Source organism: Furipterus horrens, unplaced genomic scaffold, assembly GCF_987537825.1.
Source record: "Furipterus horrens unplaced genomic scaffold, mFurHor1.1.pri manual_scaffold_3, whole genome shotgun sequence".
Lineage (NCBI taxonomy): Eukaryota > Metazoa > Chordata > Mammalia > Chiroptera > Furipteridae > Furipterus > Furipterus horrens.
Genome location: NW_028327173.1, coordinates 182872648 through 182890367, shown reverse-complemented (window position 1 = coordinate 182890367; position 17720 = coordinate 182872648). Strand labels below are relative to the sequence as shown.

At 36.9% G+C, this 17720-nt stretch overlaps 1 protein-coding gene across 2 annotated transcripts; it reads right to left on the bottom strand.

Moving 5' to 3' along the window:
• Positions 1-1896: 1896 nt before the first annotated feature.
• AKAP5 (A-kinase anchoring protein 5) lies at positions 1897-17720 on the bottom strand. 2 transcript variants are annotated; one of them, XR_016509846.1, is made up of 4 exons: positions 17576-17720; positions 14462-14548; positions 8132-8172; positions 1897-2036 (listed from the first exon to the last, which is right to left on the bottom strand). XR_016509846.1 is itself a non-coding variant. In XM_090270974.1 (2 exons), the coding sequence occupies exon 2, from the start codon at positions 14287-14289 to the stop codon at positions 13003-13005; it is 1287 nt and encodes a 428-aa protein (XP_090127100.1). In that variant the 5' UTR covers positions 14290-14548; positions 17576-17720; the 3' UTR covers positions 12599-13002. The 2 variants fall into 2 exon arrangements, 1 of the variants encoding a protein (XP_090127100.1); XM_090270974.1 differs by lacking the exons at positions 1897-2036; positions 8132-8172 and having other exon boundaries at positions 12599-14548.

Below are 17720 nucleotides of genomic sequence, written 5' to 3'. Positions count from 1 at the left end.
CCTCATCACAAAGGATAGATCTAAATTGTTTCTGAAATGTTTTAAGTATCTAATACTAGATAGTCAAGAATAACAAAAGAGAGAGGCTTCAAACAACCTCATATTTTTTGTATGCTGTCTGTTAAATACTAAATCTCACAGACGTTTTAATAAATAGGATGAATTTGGGTTGTGCGGCTCACAAAAATGCTTTTAAGTTCCTTCTTGACTGCACACTCTTGAGACATTTCCTGACAACTTCAGAGTTCTCTGACAGCATCAGAGTTCAGTAAGAAGGGAGCTCAAAGAGTAATCAGATCATTCTAAGGGTGCAAAGGTTTTCTCTCTGAGTAAGTGGAGGTTAGCTGAATTATGAAGTGGTGGGTTTTTCTTGCGTGTGTAATAAGAAAACCATTGGGCATTCGTTGTCTAAAGCAGCAGAATTCTGCCTTCGACAAGTGAGTAAAGCCTCCTGGGGTCAAGACTGGTATGTGCTGAGAGCAAACTAATTAGCTATGGCTATAGGATCAGTTGTATTGGGAGTGGTTAAAATAAATGTGTTGCTCTTTGGGGTCAGAACTTCATCTAATCTTCAACTTAAATCATTTAAGCAATTATTCTAATTCAAATATTTCTGCTCTCAAATATTTCATCTCATAGGATGAACACATATAGTAACATTGATTTTCATGTATTTTAGGCTGTTCAAGATATATGCCCTAGCCATTTTCAAGTAAAATTTTCTCATTTTTATTAGTTCTTTTAATTTTTCTGACTCTTCTCTGTTCTTCACTACTTACTTGCTCAGTCATTGGTCCGTGACACAAGAAGTTTGTAGCTAAAGGGTGTGATTACGAGTGCATGGGAGTTGTGGGGTAGGGCAGCAGGCAGGGCATGGTCTGGAGAAATGTAAGTTTGCTTGTGGCTGATTGGCCATGACAGACAACATCAATTTAAAGCAGAAATATAGCTACGTTTGTTGGGTGTTGAGAAAATAGTGGTTAACTGTATTTTTTATCCTTATTTTTAATATAAGGAATTCAAAGCAAATGTTCTTTCCTTAGTCTTCATGGTATTCTCTCTGTTTTAGGAAGTGGCAAAATGTTAACTCCATTTTATATCAATAGAAAAACATCCCCAAAGCAGGGTTCTGGAAAACCAGTGAAAAAGTGGTGTGGGGATTGACCCATTTTATTTTTTTCCATTCGTTCAACAGCCATATTTTTAAATAACTATAACAACTAACACTGTGCCCTAAGTATATTTTTTTAAGATATAATTTTTCACTAAGAAAATCTGCTTTGTATAAAAAACTTTCTGCCAGCTAAACTTTTAGTTTTCACTAATCGTCTGCAAAACAAAGGTAATAATGTTAGCCATAAAGAATAGTTTGAATAATTATTACCAAACTCTAAAAACTGGAAATGCTATATGTACCATAATCTGTGTATTGGACAAATACTAAACAGACATTTTCCCCTTGGATTAGCTTAGAACTTTCCCTTCTTTCCAGGTATTCCACATAGTTGTTTCCTGGAGAAAAACAGACTATTTCAGTATTTGTCTTTATTAGCATACCAGCATCTGATAAATTCAATCTGCCTTATAAGAAAACCAAGATGTCTTGATTTGTATTGTATCTTGAGATTATTATTTCTTGCTCTAATTTTCCATCTGTGAAGTTATAAGCAACCCCTACGTCACAAGAGTGTTGTGAGGATTTGTATTAAAATTGTGTTAAGCTTTTAGTGTTATTGATAAAAATCAATCATATAAACTATATGATTCTATAGCTAAATCTATTAACTTCAGTATTCCAACCCAGAAGCAGTCATACACTATTTAATACTCAATAATTAATTGACAAAATTCTTATTTTTATTTTTTACAAATACTCTAGAAACAAGTGTTGCTAGAATTCCTATTCTACTATAGTTTAATCATTAGAATTTTTCTTTAGACTTTACCAAGAAGGATGTTAGTTCTTTTGAATTTTCGGAATAAAACCTTGCCAATATCAGCTTTACTGAAAGCTCTTCCAAATATATTGTTTACACCTGGGAAAAGAAAGAAAAGCATTGGTGAAAATATTTTTATTTCTTTGATGTAGTTCATCTAAAAAGTAGATGGGGACAAGAAATGGAATGGGGATTGTAACAGTAATTCATTATGTTTTATTAAAATAGTATTCGAAAGGCTTCATTTAAAACTGAAAGAAATACATATTAATCATGGAAAAAGAAGGTGAAAAAATGTGTAATGTTTATTTGCACAGGCATATTCTTGATGTTGTTAACTCATATCCTTGAGAAACACCAATTTTTTGTAGCAGTTGAGGTAAGAATAGGCCACATGAGTTGTTTTCATAACGTATCTGTGACTTTGTATGTTTTAAACAAAATGTAGCTCTATGGAATTTTATTATTATTTTTAAGTTCCTAGAGTGAAATCTGTAAATTATTATTCTCTGCTGTACTTCTGTGTTTGTACGGTTGGACTTTTTGAGAACTGGTGCAATTACATAATCTCAAACCTGGATGTCTTAAATACAAGGAATCACACACTATGATTTTTGTCTTCAGACCTTGGAAAATCCCTTGTGCTTCTGTATGTATCCTTGCTACACTTGAGTACTTAGTAGATATTGCTTCAGTGCAACAGACATTAACCATCATCAACTCTTCTATTTTGTGCCAAATAAAGTCATTTAGTCAGATTAGATTATATATCAACTTAAAAGTACTTTCAAAGAAACTTGGATTTCAAAAACTTGTACAATAAAGAAGGCCCACTGAAGAAATCTTCAAAATACAAGTAACACATGGCAAAATAGAGAAGACTGAAATCAGTACATTGTATGGTTAAACTCTTTCACCTAATGTGACTTTGCTTCAGAAACATTCTTTTAGAAAGTTTTATATGAAATAAAAGCAGTGGATTTCATGTATTTCATCATAAATCAATTAATGTAACTTGATCATAAACATTTTATTAGCTCAGCTTATAGACTGTGTTCTTATTTTACAGTAGTGTCTGCCAAATGTCCTCCTTCTGTCAAGGTAAGTAATCTCTGTGCCAGGTAACATTTTGGATGTGTGATGTAAAAATGTATTAGTCCAATTCTTATCAACCACAATCCAACTACTATCTCTGGGAAGAAAGGTAATATCTAGTCATTTACCAGAAGTTTCTTGCTTTGCTTCTCTTTTTCCCCTCCCTGTTTACTCCCTACTGCTTCTCCTCTGGAAACATAATCTACAACAGTGGTTCTCAACCAGGATGTGTTTGGGTTCTGCAGAGAAAGAACCCAACAGGATGTGAGTGAGTGGATGTGTATGCATGTGTATACTCCATGTCAAGTTGACACATAATCTTAACCATCACAGAGGTGGCCCCCTCACCATGGGGACATCTGGCAATGTGGAGATATTTTTGGTTGTCAGATTGGGTGGGGGTGGGGAAAGGTTGCTACTGGCATCTTGTGGGTAGAGGCCAAGTTTGTTGATAAACATCTCACAATGCAGAGGATAACCCCCCACAACAAAGAATTGCCCACCCCAAAAATGTCAATAGTGCTGCAGTTGACTAATCTTGGGCTAAAAACTTAAGTAAGTTTTGTGATGGTTGCCAAGAGAAATTTTGGGATTTCTGTCCCAGTCATCTTTTAAGTTAATATTGTTCTGAGTATGAAAGGTATTAGATCAGAATTAAAGTCTATTTGTAAATATTATCCTTTATTCCAGCCTTTAAAATATTTTTAAAATGTGATTATTAAAAATCAAAGATATATTAAGGAACAAGACAGTTTTAAAAAATGTTTATTGATTTTAGAGAAAAACATCGATCAATTGACTCCCATAAGCGCCCCAACTGGGGATAGATCCCGCAACCCAGGTATGTGCCCTGACAAGAATCGAACCCCAACCTTTCAGTGTACAGGATCACACTTCAATCCACTGAGCCCTGTGGGTAAGGGTAAGAGAGTTTTAAATATATTCATGTAATGTTTGAATTAAACAGTTGTGTCCCTAACAAGGTCTCTGTGAAATTAAAATATGATTGTGGGTTGTAATTTGTGTAAATTTTAAATCTGGTCAAAAGGTGGCACTAATGTACTTTTTAAGGATCTAGTTTACCTTGTGTTCAAATTTGGCATCACTATTTCACTCACTATTTATTTAGTACTTAGCTATACCTGGATCTTGCTTTACTTTGTAGAGTCAGAGCAATGAGGGTTTCCTAGAATTCTATAATATAGTAGGTGCTGCAATATCTTGATACCTGTCTTTGATTAAGATGCCGCAGATAACTTTTTAAAATATCACATTTATTGTGATTGTTATATTGAGCATTTCTGAGGGTTCTTGTGAGCCTTTAACAGTTAGACCTGGGAATTTTAGTCCCAATCACATTTGCTTTTCTAATCAGGCATCAAACTCAGTTTTTAGTGTTGTGCCTGATCAAGAGAGAGATCCAGGGACATTTGAGTAAATACTCCCTTGTTTCTTTGCCTCTTATTTCTTTCTTTCTTTCTTCCTCTTCCTCCTTTTTTCTTCCTTTTTCTCCTTCTTCCTCCTCCTCCTTCTTTCTTCCTTCCTTCCTCTTCTTTCCTCTTCTCTTTCTTCCAGTACAGATATATTTTTTTATCGTTTTACACTTATCACACCATGAATTCACAGAGAATGGGTTCCAGCAGCTCAGGCTCCTTTCCATTGCTTCCCATAAAGTGCTTCTCTGGGCGGAGCAGGCTGGTGCTTCAGTTGAACCCAGATGCTTTTCTCTTTGGCTTCCTTTTTCTCATCATTTTCTTTTACACGTTTCAGGAAGCTGTCTCGGCTCTCAGAGTGCTTAATATGCTCAATATGTACATTAATTCTTTTGGCAAAAATCTTGCCCTCAATTTGTTTACAGCAATGCCCACTGCATGTGGGTGACATCGTAGACTCTTGAGTTTAGCCTTGGTAACATTTGTCAGCATTCTTTTTTGAACAGTGCCCATTCCCTGGATGTCTACAATATCAGCTTTCTTGTAGATTCTCACGTATGTGGTCAAAGGAACCATGTTTTCTAAAAGGCCTAGAGAACATACAGCGGGTGCCTCTCTTTCCCTTGGTGACAAGTTAATGGAAGATGGCGGTTCTGTTGCCTCTCTTTTTTTTTTTTTCCCACATCCACAGCCTGTGAGGTTGGCCTTTATATTATTTTTTGGAATTTACTTTCTTTTCAACTGACTTTCTACACTGGTGTTCTTTATTCCTTTTCCCCTCACTCCCAATCTCTGAGTAAGGTGAGATCTTCTGTAATAGAGTCCTTTTGCCTCCAGTTCTCCTGGCCTTCCAGTTCCGAGTGAATATACTCTGCCCTCTTTTGTCCACATCATTTCTGCCCACAATAATATTAGTGTTATCCAGGACTTTGCACCTAATCACCAAATACTTCTCTTAAATTTAGTTTACAGCTGGTTAACCAACTTGGAGAATGAACCCACGTCCTCTCAGATTAATTCTCTTCTAGCGTTTATAAAGCAATGTTAACAGTTTTTTATTGAAACAACGTGGTGATACTGCATCAAAATAATGGAAATAAAGTATCTCCCCTCAAGCTATTAAGAAATGACGTTGTCCTCTCACATCAGAAACCTGAAGGAGTAGCAGTGCTCTGAGTGGGCTTCTCTGCACAACTGAACTGGTCCCTGCTCTCCTGGGACCAGGGGGAGAGGCTTATGCAGGACGCAAGCCGGAAAAGGAGGGCCTCCCAGGCTGTAGCTGTCCCCCTTGTCTGGTTATGTTATTCCTGAATGCCAGGAAGGTCCATGTTAGATTTGTGTGGACCAAGCAGGCCACCGAGGAATGAGATCTTGTGAATTTAGCTCTGCCACATTTTTTCTGTAGTGGAAGCAATACGGTACTTAGTCTAAACCGTATCTAGGTAAAGTATTAATAATTTTTTTTGCTTTGTAGGGAGGGAAATCTAAAGAATATATGGTAGTTTTTAAGAAAAAGGATGTAACATTTGCAAAAGTAAGGGAAAAGCTTTTAAAATGCGGATTAAAGATCCCAGTGGAGTGAGTGTCAAGTCTCTACTGGACCAGTTCTCATTTCCCAATGTTGCCCTTTCACGTATACAAAGTGTGGTGCTATGAGCACAATGGTTCCTGGTCTGACCCCACCTTTTTAAAAAAGATTGTAATTTAGTTTATTTTAGAGAGAGAAGGGAGGGAGAAAGGGTGAGAAACATCGATGTGAGAAAGAAACATCAATCAGTTGCTTCTCCTACACACCCCAAGTGGGGCCCAAACCCCCAACCCAGGCATGTGCCCTCTCCTGGAATCAAACCATTAACCCTTCAGTTTGCAGGCCAGTGCTCAACCCACTGAGCCACACCAGCTTGGGATATCACAATATTTTTAAGTGTGGGAGGAAAGACAAATGGAAGACTTATTTTTAAACATCTCCTGTTTCACTGTTAACACTACAGTTTCAGATCTCCCAAAATTGATGGTTGTGGTCAGAGCTACCACATATGGCCAAGCTTATTATGCGCAATAAACGCTAGGGGGCACCACTACTAAACGAATGCTTCTCCTGGAGTTGGATGGTGCAGAATTTGCAGAGCTGTGCATGGCAACCCTGCCTTTCCTTATTTTGGTTTATGTACTGGGCTTAAGAAGCCCTTATTTTGAATTTCTTCAGGAAGTAGCAGTTTTCACTGATGCATCTAGAAAATTAGATTAACCCAAAATACATAGGTGTATAAAGAACAATGAAATCAAAGGGGGGAAAAAATCGGAACTATTGTAACAATATAATCAATAAAATATACTTAAAAAAAAAAAGCCCTAATCTACTGGCAAAACATTTAAAACAAACTTTGTAATACTGGAGAAAAAAAACAACAATGAAATCAGAATAAAAAATTAATATTCCCTAGGTGACACAACTATATATACAGTATTTGTCAAAATTTAACCTCTGTACTAAAAAGAGTAGATTTTACATGTATGTAAATTGTATCTTAATGGAGAAAAAGACCACCCAGATAAATATGAAAAGGTCTTAGAGCTTAATGCATCATAATGATTACCATTCACGATTCAACCTTCCACATCAGGAAAAGCACATTAGCCAGACATTATGAATATAGAGGAAATCCATAAAACTAAAAATAGTTCCAAGCAAGTTCACTCTGAAATCAACAAAATTATTGATAAAGTTGTTTGTGGTACATCTTAATAAAAGATCAGAAAGACAGGTTGACTTTTTTCACCTAAATGGAGTAGTGACCAATTGTACAGCATGTTGTATGCCATAGCACAGCCTTACACAGAGTGCAAGGACGAATCCAAGCACTCTGATCAGGGGGATGGAAATCCTCTGGTTTTGGATGACCTGTGTGAACAGAAGTGATATTCTACGTTTTTGTGCTGTAAACAACTATTCTACATGAAACATCCTCATTATAATTTATATGAGGATGTTTGATTTGAGCATGCATGCCTGTAGCTGTGTTGTGACTGTAATTGATCACAGATGTGGTCCAGAGACCCACCTGTAGCTATACTGACCAGATCTCCATACTGACTGACATAAAGGTACAGATGTCGAAGTAGGTATCTGGGAATAGAAGGTTTGAGTACAAGTGTACAAATGGCTGCATCTGCTTTTATGTCACCCTGTGCTCCCATCTCCCAGGAGTGCAGAAGTGGAAGGCCTCGGGTTTATGGCCATATGTATGGCTGTGAGAAGTATCTGACAGGTTTCACTCCTGCCCCCTATAATTGCACTGCCATAAAGATCAAGACTGGAAGTCCTATTTGAGGCTAGTCACCAAAGGAATTGTGAGATGTGTCTTGTCTTGCAGATGTACAGAAACTGCTGGACATTGATACTATTGCTGTTATGATACTCGGAATTTACAGAGACAATTTTAAGTTTGGCAGTTTTCCAGGCTTAGGGCCACTGCATCATCCTCCCCTCACCTAGGTTTTCCTTACTTGTTCATGGTGCCCAAGTCCAGCTTTGCTCAGGGTTTTCTGTGGATGTGGATTGGGCTCATATACAAACATACATATAATTCCTCTCTTTTCTAAGCTCAGGAACTTAACCTTCTGGAGATCGCAAGCTTTCAGGGAGAAAAAGAAGTGGATACTCACAAAGGTCCTGGGAGCTCCAGACTTCAGCCTTAAAAATAGATCTAAAAAGAAATTAGAATTGCCTGTGAGGACAAGTTTTGCAAAACGCAGTGTATCTTTTATACTAGAAAGAAGTGATTTAATTAAAAGTTCTGCTAGATGTGAAATATTAAACACCTTATATACAGTGTTTGTACATTAATAAAACATTTTGCTTTGGAACGAAGTTTTAAGACATTCTCAACTTTAAATTGGTTCAGAGATTGGAAAGTACACTATTTCAAAGAGTCCAATTATTATTATTATTGGGCTGTGCTTAAGAAAAAACAGGGTTGTCAACATCAGGGGACTAAAATCAGTGTCTTAATACACAGAACTTTTGAAGCTCTCAGCTTTAGCAGGCATCATCTGAATAATTTTAAGCATTTTCACACCAAGATTGCTTAGTTATTTTAAAAAACTATAAAGATGATTAATACTTCATAGTTTAATATAATGTAGGAACAACTAACGAGTAACGCAAGAGATAATGGAAACAAGTGCACTTTTGTCAAATTCATAGAAGGCATCAAAGTCAGAATCACCCTTTACACAGAATTAGTTCAATGAAATTGAATTCAAGGTCTAAGTGTTTGTGTTTCTTTGCTGAAAGTGGGCTCTTTTAGGCAAGTTGTTGTGAAGTCTGTCCCACACCCAATCAGCAGAGGAGAACTTTTCTGTAGCGTTAACTCCGTAGTTTCATGAGTGTGATCTTTACAGTTTTAAGAAATGAAAGTAATGTACCACGTTTCTCGTAAAAGGTTTGATAAATAAAGTAAACATGAGGCAGTATAACATTTAGTCTGTATTAACAGTCAGTACATGTATTCAGCTTGAAACCTTTTTTCTAGAGTATTTCTTGAATATTAGCATCTGACCCCACAGTAACATAGAAATAGAAAATGGAATTTTTACTTTCATAACAGCTCATTCACTTAACATTTCACAAAGTACTATAAATATGTAACACCATGCAAGCTTTTTTTTCTGCACAAACTAGGACAAATATACCATTTAACTATTTAGAAACGGAATGCTTTCAAACTGCCCCTGTATTTATACGACCACCTTCCCACACCAGATAACACTGTTTTTTCTTCATTGTCCCCTCCATAGCACTTCAAATGTTGCATTACCTGCGGCTGTCTTCCTTTACCCCTGTCCCGGAGCCCATCGGGGCTGCTCCCTAGGTTGAGCTCTTGGAGGGCATGGAGCCTGTCCCCTTTATCAGTGTTCGGCATATGTTATACCCAACACATGCTGAATCAAAATGAATCTAATCAGGACTTCTAAATTTTATGTAGCTTTCTTCTGTTAAATGTTTATAACTAAATAGGGATCATTACAAAAATTCTTGCTAAAAAATGTACCATAAAATGTACTATACATTGCAAGTCTGAATTCTGTAAAATAAGAAACTTCATGTTATACAATAAAACATCATAGGAATTTGAATCTAAAGAATTCTAAACCTTAAATGACAGGCAAAAATGTCAAACTCTGTTGTATTAAGTGTCAGATGAAATTAGACCACCTAGTTAAATAAAGTTGACATTAAAAGGATCTTTTCAAACAATGGGATTTTAAATTTTAACAATTATTTTTAAAATTGTTATTAATCCTGAAGAAAAGTTAAGTATAAAAAATAAGGCAACTTGAAGTTATAAATTTATGAAGTTAACTCAGAATTGTATGCCCTGTTAAGACCGATATCTTTAAAAGTCTTTAGCAGGAAGGCTATTCATGCATGCTTGTGAAAAAATACAACTCTTAGAAATAAATCAGAAAGTTTCTAACACTCCATTAAATGGTAGTCCAATTAAGATGATCACAGACTGCATTGTCAAATAGATTACCTAAAAGAAAATTATGCAGACAGCTTTTCTGAAGAACTCCATTTGTGCCACATGGTTATTACTCTTTGAAATGGAGGAGGTGGCAGGGAAAAGAATTTGAAAGTTCTTCTGTTTTCTGCTACCTTTACCTAAATGTTACCAGGTACTATTTTTTATGTCCTATAGAGTACTCTGAGAAAATGTTAAGTGAATAATGTTACATAAAATAGAGGATTTTCATATTCGCTGAGTTGTAAAGCGAAGTGAATAATACTTGACTCTTAAAAGGGAGAAGATAATATGCTGAAAACTTAACAAGTACCCGATAAACCAACCAGCCTTGTAAACTTCTGAGTTCAAAGAGAAACTGAATCCCTGCTAATTAATGTTTACTAAAGGCAATATTTATACCACAGCAAATTTAAATGAAAATTAATGTGGTTATTAAATTGCCTTTTAAATGATCAATTTAATATTGTCAAAGGATTGTGAATTGAATAAGAACCTATTTATATTCATTTAATGTCTTACATATAAAACCAAGTAGCTTAAAATGCCATTATAATAAAAAATTTTAAGGGCGATTTCTAAGTCATCTGATTCCTAGTTATTTCTATAACAACAAAACAATCTGGGTCACCTTAGAATTCACTGTAGTAGGATTTAATCCATATGGAAGATATAATCAGATTGAAACCAATTAATGTCTAATTCCTTTTTCAAACTGGAATCCTACTTATTTAATTCACTATAGATTTTCAATAGAAAAGACAGAGGAGAAACCACTGAAGAATGAATGTAAGTAGAGTATACTCATCACAAAAACCCACTACGTCTTTACATTCTAATAAAAAATACATATCAAACCACAGTGTGTGGGGGGGTGTGGAAACATAGGACTAGATAAAATGTTACTTTTATAACAAAAAATATTCATTACACATATTAACCTAGTATCTGTTTTTAAAGCTCCCAAATAAATACATTTAATCCTTTCAAAATATTTTCAATAATTGGTAAGTGCTGTACTTTTTGTTCATTCATGAGAGATTAAAAATTTACAATCCAAGTATATTGGCTTGAGCCATCCTTGCAGTAAATGAAGGCAGGATTTTTTAAACACTGTAAAATGCACCAACTTTAATCAGTTTTTTAAAATTGTTCACTTTTAAATATATGATATTTGCTGGTAACTGTCCAAGTTCATTAGCACCATATAGTAAATTAAAAAAAAAAAAGAAAGTACTTTTAGGGATGCTGACTCAGCAGTCTTTCTGAGTGTTTATACAAATTAAAAAATTGGGTTTTTTTTGGGGGGGGGGTCATGTGTTTTGAAAGGTTCACTTTTTAGCTTGCTAAAATGAAGGATTTTGGTGAGTCCCCCCCTCCCAAGTTTATAAGCATGAAGGTAGGAAAATATGGGGTAATACTTTTGCACTCCAGCAGACTCTTGTTAATAATATCCATTATTTAGTTCAGTTCCAAAGTCAGATTAGATTTTTCTGCCAGAGGTCTCAACGTGTACTTACAGAAACAAAGATTCTACAGAACAAATTAGCACATATTCTATATGCAATCCATAAATAATTCAAGAAGTCACCAGATCATTTAAAATCATCTAATATAGTCTTTTCTCTAAGAATGTACAAATACTCTTACCAGTGAAAGCTCTTCATTATTTGTCTACTTTCAGAGTAACTCAGTTTAGTGCGGGACTGTGCAATATGAAACCTATCCTGGGAGGTAAGGGATATATTACGGTTCTATGGACACAAGAAAAGATTGAAGTAGAATAACTTATAGAATAACTTTCTCAAAAAATATGGCAGTCATTGATGAGATCAATGATTTAAATAAATGAATAAAATGCAAATAAGCCCTTCTCTCTCACTCTCTTTTTTTTTTTTTTTTTGGTTTGGTTAAGGGAGTAGCTCTATTGGAAAAAAGATGCTGAAAAATTTAATTTTCAATATCCATGCAAAACATTTTTAACTGGTTTTTCTCAATACATAAGCACAATGAAAGAACACTGGCATTTAAAATATGTGCTCTAGCAATAACCTTTTACTTTCTATTCACCTGGCTCACTCTTGGTCAAGAATGAATAATATTTTTACTAAACTATTAGGATTTCCCAGGACTTTTACTGCCAGGCTGGCTTTGAATCCATTCCTCTCAGTCTGAGGAGAGTTGATGAATATGGTCTTTAGAGAAGTAATCCTGCCTTATGAACCCGTGTCATCTGTGGTGACTTGTTACTTGGCAGGTTTGCCTTCTGGATGGAAAATAATATCCCACTCTTTTGTTGTTGCTGTTGTTTTGTGTTTACCTTTTCATCAGATGATCCCATGCAGAAACAGATGTAGACAAGTCTGTTTGGGACAGAAGAAAAGATGGAGAGGAAAAATGCACTCCCCGTTCCCACAGCTTTGCACTTGGTAATTATTTGCCAGTTTGAAGAAATTTGTGAATGGCCTTTTTTTTTTTAAGGGGACTCAGGCAAGACTAGAAAATCACTCATATTTAATTCAACTACACATATTCTGCATACATTCACACCAAAAAGCTCACCTTATTCACCATTTTAAATGACATAAATGTGCACTGTAACTGTTTTTGAAAACTGAATGCAGTGTTAACCTATACACAGAGCTGAGCTATTAAAAGGAAACCAGGCTTTGTGACATCAAAGGACATTAAAGAGATTATGGCATATTGTAGATGCTCAATAAGTACATCTTCCTTCAGGCACCCCCATCTCCACATGCCATTTTAGCAACTCCTGTATGTCACTTATTGCAATCGGTATTAACTTTCTCCATCCGGAAGTGACTGCATTTTACTGGTAGGCAGGGTTTTATAAACTTGATTAATTCTTCAGCACTTCTGGGCTGAGATTACATCTTTAAATTCCATGGATGAAAACCTCTCATTTGTTATGGAATTAAAAAATGCTACAGGTATGTAAAATAATTCATCATTAAACTTTTTCTTCCCTCCCATGATTTGGAAATTGAGTCACTGTAGAAGATTGTTTATTTTATTATCATCAGAGGCCATTTCATTAACCAGCTGTTCTATAGACAACTGGATAGCATTCTTGACAAGAGAAGAAGCTGTTTCTATTAAGAGTGTTTCATACTGTTCTGAAGTTCTGCCTTCAAAACCACCCTCAGCAAAAACCCCTTCTTCCTCATTTTTAATTGAAATTAAGAATTGCTTAGGGACATTTTTAGATTTCTTAACATCAAATTCACTAACTTCAGTGTCTGTAATAATAATAGCAATCGGCTCCATTCTTTTGCTTTCTTCTGTTTTGGGTTTCTCTGCACTGATCTCAATTTCTTTAAAATCTGATTCCTGGCTCAGTTCAGCATCTTTTGACTTGACCTCCTCAACTACAATCTCTCCACTTCCATGGTCTTTCCAATTTGGTCCACTTCCTTGGAAACTGTCTCTGGTTTCTTCCACAATTTCTTGATCTGGGATTGCAGGTGAGGGAGGAGTATCAGAAACCAATGGCAGCTGCTGTTCTGTTTCTGAAGTTTCAAGTGGGCTTGTTTCCTGGGGCTGGATACTTTTTTTTTCCTCAGTCATTTCAGTATCTTTTTCAAGAATTAGAGTTCCTGTTTGAATGGCCAACTGCTCTGTATCTAGTCCAAGTTCTACTGAAGTCACTTTCTCTCCAGGAGAAGTTCTGCTGTTGTTCACATTTGATTCACAGACCTCATCACCCCCTTTCTGTGAGACATCTCCACAGATGTCCTGGGCCAACTTGGTCTTTGTTGCTTGGTCATCTGATTGGGTTGGAGTTTTTGTGTCCAACCTTTCAGCCTCTTCCTGAACTTTGATGCTGCAGTCTGCATCTTCTATAATTTTGGAATGATTACTTCTTCTCTCCCCTTTTGAGAATTTTATGCAGGGAATCTTAAGTCTGGACTTTGCCTTTTTCTTAGAAAGATCATCATCCTCAGTATTGATTTCAGGTTGTACTTTAGCCTCAAAGGGCTTTTGCTGCTTTGAAGAACTGGACCTTTTCCTGCGTGTTACAAGACGTTTGATTGAGGCCCAGGTGCCCCTTGGGGGCTGTGGCTGATCAGGAGCTCCTGCTTCAGAGGGACGTTTCGTTGCCACATCACCAGCTTCAGAGCTAGCTTTGGGCTTCATTGCTTTGGCTGATTTTTTTCTTCTCTTGAAGCAAAGTGTCGGTGCTTTTTCCTCCTGCCTCTCATCCTGAGGACTAACTTTTGCTGATCTCTTCTCTTCCTTGCTTTCTACTTGAATCTCAGAAACTGGGGTCTCCATTTTTATATTAAACTCTGTCTCTAGCAAACGATATTCTCTCTTCCTTAGCAGCAGTTTATGACAAAAAGCTGGGCAAAAATATCGTACTAAGCAAAATTTCTTCCAGATGTATTCACTCCCTTTGTCTTAATGTACACAGTTGTTTGAGGTGGTTTATCCCATATGCAAATACCTCGTTTCTCCAATAATTGTAACTTCTCTCTTTAGTTTCTTCACGAAAGCCCTTTACTTGATAGACTTGTTTTATTTAAGCATCAACCTGATGAGAGAAAAGAGAGTGGTATGTTATTTCACTATCAGCCTATTGTTTTCTGTAGAGATGATTTCTGTTGAATGTATATGACTCTACATGGCATGTTTTTATAAGGTAACTTACTGAAAATGACTGGAGATTAAAAATTGGAGTTAACTTTTGCCTTATCAAAAAGATTTCAATGTAAATATATTTTGCTCTAGTCTCTTTGTTAAAACTTCATTTTGGATTATTTTTGCAAATCTGACAATTTTATCAATTCTTTAGTTGTGCTGTCTTTATGAATTGTTTATGATTCGGAAGTTCAAGTTAACAAACAACAACAACGAAACAATGAAGAGTAGCCCTGGCCAGTGTCTTTTCCCAAAACACTAAGGTTGCAGGATCGATCCCTGGGCAGGGCACAGACAAGAATCAATGAATGCCTAAGTGAGTGGAACAAAAGATCAGTATTTCTCACCCCCTCCTTTCATCTCTCTAAAATCAATCAATCAATCAGCAATGAAGGGTGGGGTGATAAGCAAGCTACTGTAAATTTTATTACATGCAATAAAGAATTCTGAAGCTACAGAGGATCTTTGGGAATGTTTGAGATTAATCAAGTCCAGTCTTACAAAGAAATTGAGCACCAGAATGGGCAGTGAGCCTGTCGGAAGCCATACTGTTAGCTAAGGTCATTGCCAGAGTTAGAGCTGAAGACTTCAACTCTCCAATGTTCTTTCCTTTATACCATAAGATTTCTGCTCTAAAAATGCCTGTTCCATCAGGGAAGTGATACTTTTCATACATACACTGGGGAAATTTGACATTACTTGTCATTCTCCACTCTTAAATTTAGTGGTACAACACTGACTTTTTTTTCTATGTTATTTGCTGTTCAAACATTTTCCATAATGAGCACATAGTTGAAGGTCAGTGAGAGCGAATGATAGTAATAGCTGACATTTATTGAGCAACTTCTGTATATTAGGAAGTGCTAAGCACTTTTATATACGTCTCTCATCCTTCCCCACATTACAAAATGAGTAGGTGGTGGTATAACCATCTACAGATGAACAAACAGGCTTAGAGAGGTTAAGCAATTTGCCTGAGATTGCATAGCTGATAGGTAACAGCTCAGATTCAACCTAAGATTGTTTCTGGAGTCCATGCTCTGAAACTGGGCTTTAAGAGTTTCATCAGAGCCCTGGCCGAGTAGCTCAGTTTGTTAGAGGATCATCCTGAAATACTAGGGTTGTGGGTTTGATACCCCGTCAGCATGTAAGAGAAGCAACCAATGAATGCATAAATAAGTGGAACAACAAATCACTGTTTCCCTCTCTCTCTCCCCCTCCCTTCCTCTTTCTCTCTAAAAAATCAATTTAAAAAAATTACATCAGAAAAATTAGTTGTTTCAAGATGCTAATTTATACTAGATCCACTAGTCAAAAAGTTTTAAAATATTTAACAGTTACTTAACCATTATGTAGCCCATCAACTCAAAATTGAATTAAGATTAGGCTGAGTTCTTACTATTTTAAAATTAAGCTTTTGAAATTCCTTATATTGTATTTTCTTGGTTCTGGAGCTAATATAAAGGCCAAATGTAAATGATAAGCTGTACAACTGGCAAACTGATTAGTTATATATAAATATGAAGGTATATTTAAAAATTAAACAGTGTGGTGATTGCTGGGAGCGCGGGTATAAGGGAACTAAATGGTAATAGAAAAAATACAATAAAGATTAAATTTATAAAATTTAATCCACAGAATGGTATGATGGTAACAATGAACAGAGATGTGAAATGATCGTCTTAACAAAAATCCTATGAATTTTAGTTGATGGATGTCTTAAAATAAGCAAAGGGACTCATTCCTTGGACTATTTTTATATAAATACTTCACTGTTGAAGGTTTGTTTGGGTAGCTCTAGATCCTATGAACCACATATGAAACTGGAAGTCTGAAAATCAGTTTATAATCTAAGTATTCCCGTAGGTTGGGTGTTACATATTCCATGCCTCTGACAGAAAGACAAAGTCATCCTTTAACAATAATGGAACTAAAATATGAACATTTTTATAGTGTCCCTCCTCATGTAATGCTTCCATAAGTGCTAGAATTAGAGCTGATTATAGCTTTCTTTAAGTCTTCTCAGCACTTGTGAGTGCTCAGCTCCTGAAAACTTTTATTAACCAGAGGATGTATAACTAACAAATATTGAAATAGATCATGTATAGGAATGTATCATTTGAAACTAACATAGACAGCTGCTTGAGAAGCCTATTTGAATGATTTATCACACTGTAAAAATAAAAACCCAAACAAAAGCCTAACTGCAGTGGGGAGCATGCAATCTGTAAACGTTAAAACTTTGCTGAGTGTTAGATTGCAAATGATTCGTCCTTAAACTGCAGGTGTAGTTTCATCGCCTCAGGAATCTTGAAGTCCCTTACGGACAGACCTGCAAGTCCAGTGCTATAGGAAACAGCCCTTCCCAGTTCCCTCGAGCAGAGAAGCACGGAGGAAAAAAGCAGCCACTCCCTGGAAAGCACTGGTTCTCTCCAGCGCCACAGATGTGGACCACGAAGCTTCCTCCTGGAGGAAGGCTTCTCTCATTCTGGCTCGATGCTCCTTATGGCAGGAGCTAGAGCGCAGGATAAACTACTTAAAAAGGAAAGTGCCGGGGGCGTGCAACAGATAACCCAGCTTCAAGCTATCTGCACAATTATAATGCCAGGGACCTAAAATCACATTTCCTTCAAGTAAAGGGCAAAGAAGGGGGTTAAAAAATCTACCGCAACCCCATGCTTCTAGGACGAGCTGTAAGGCTAAGGAGGGCAGGTAGGCAGAGCTGATGAGGGTCGCGCTGATTGGAGATGCCTATGGATAAATGACCTTCCCGGTTTTGGCCTCGGCCATCTCCGGGGGTGGGGCGCGGATTCCCGGGGTCTAGGGGACACCTCCCACCCACTCAGCCGCGCAGAGTCAGTGGACCGGACACTGGTCCGCACACTCTTCTCGCTCAACCTCCTCGCCTCCCCTCACTTACCGAGGTTGTTGGTGTCCTTGGCTGGGGGGTCCCTGCTGCAGTAGGAAAGGAGGGGCACTGGCGGGGCCGGGCGCCAAGGCAGCCGGGAAGCCACGGTCGCACCCAGAGCGAGCAGCCCTCTGCAGCGGGACCGCAGCCTGGCGGC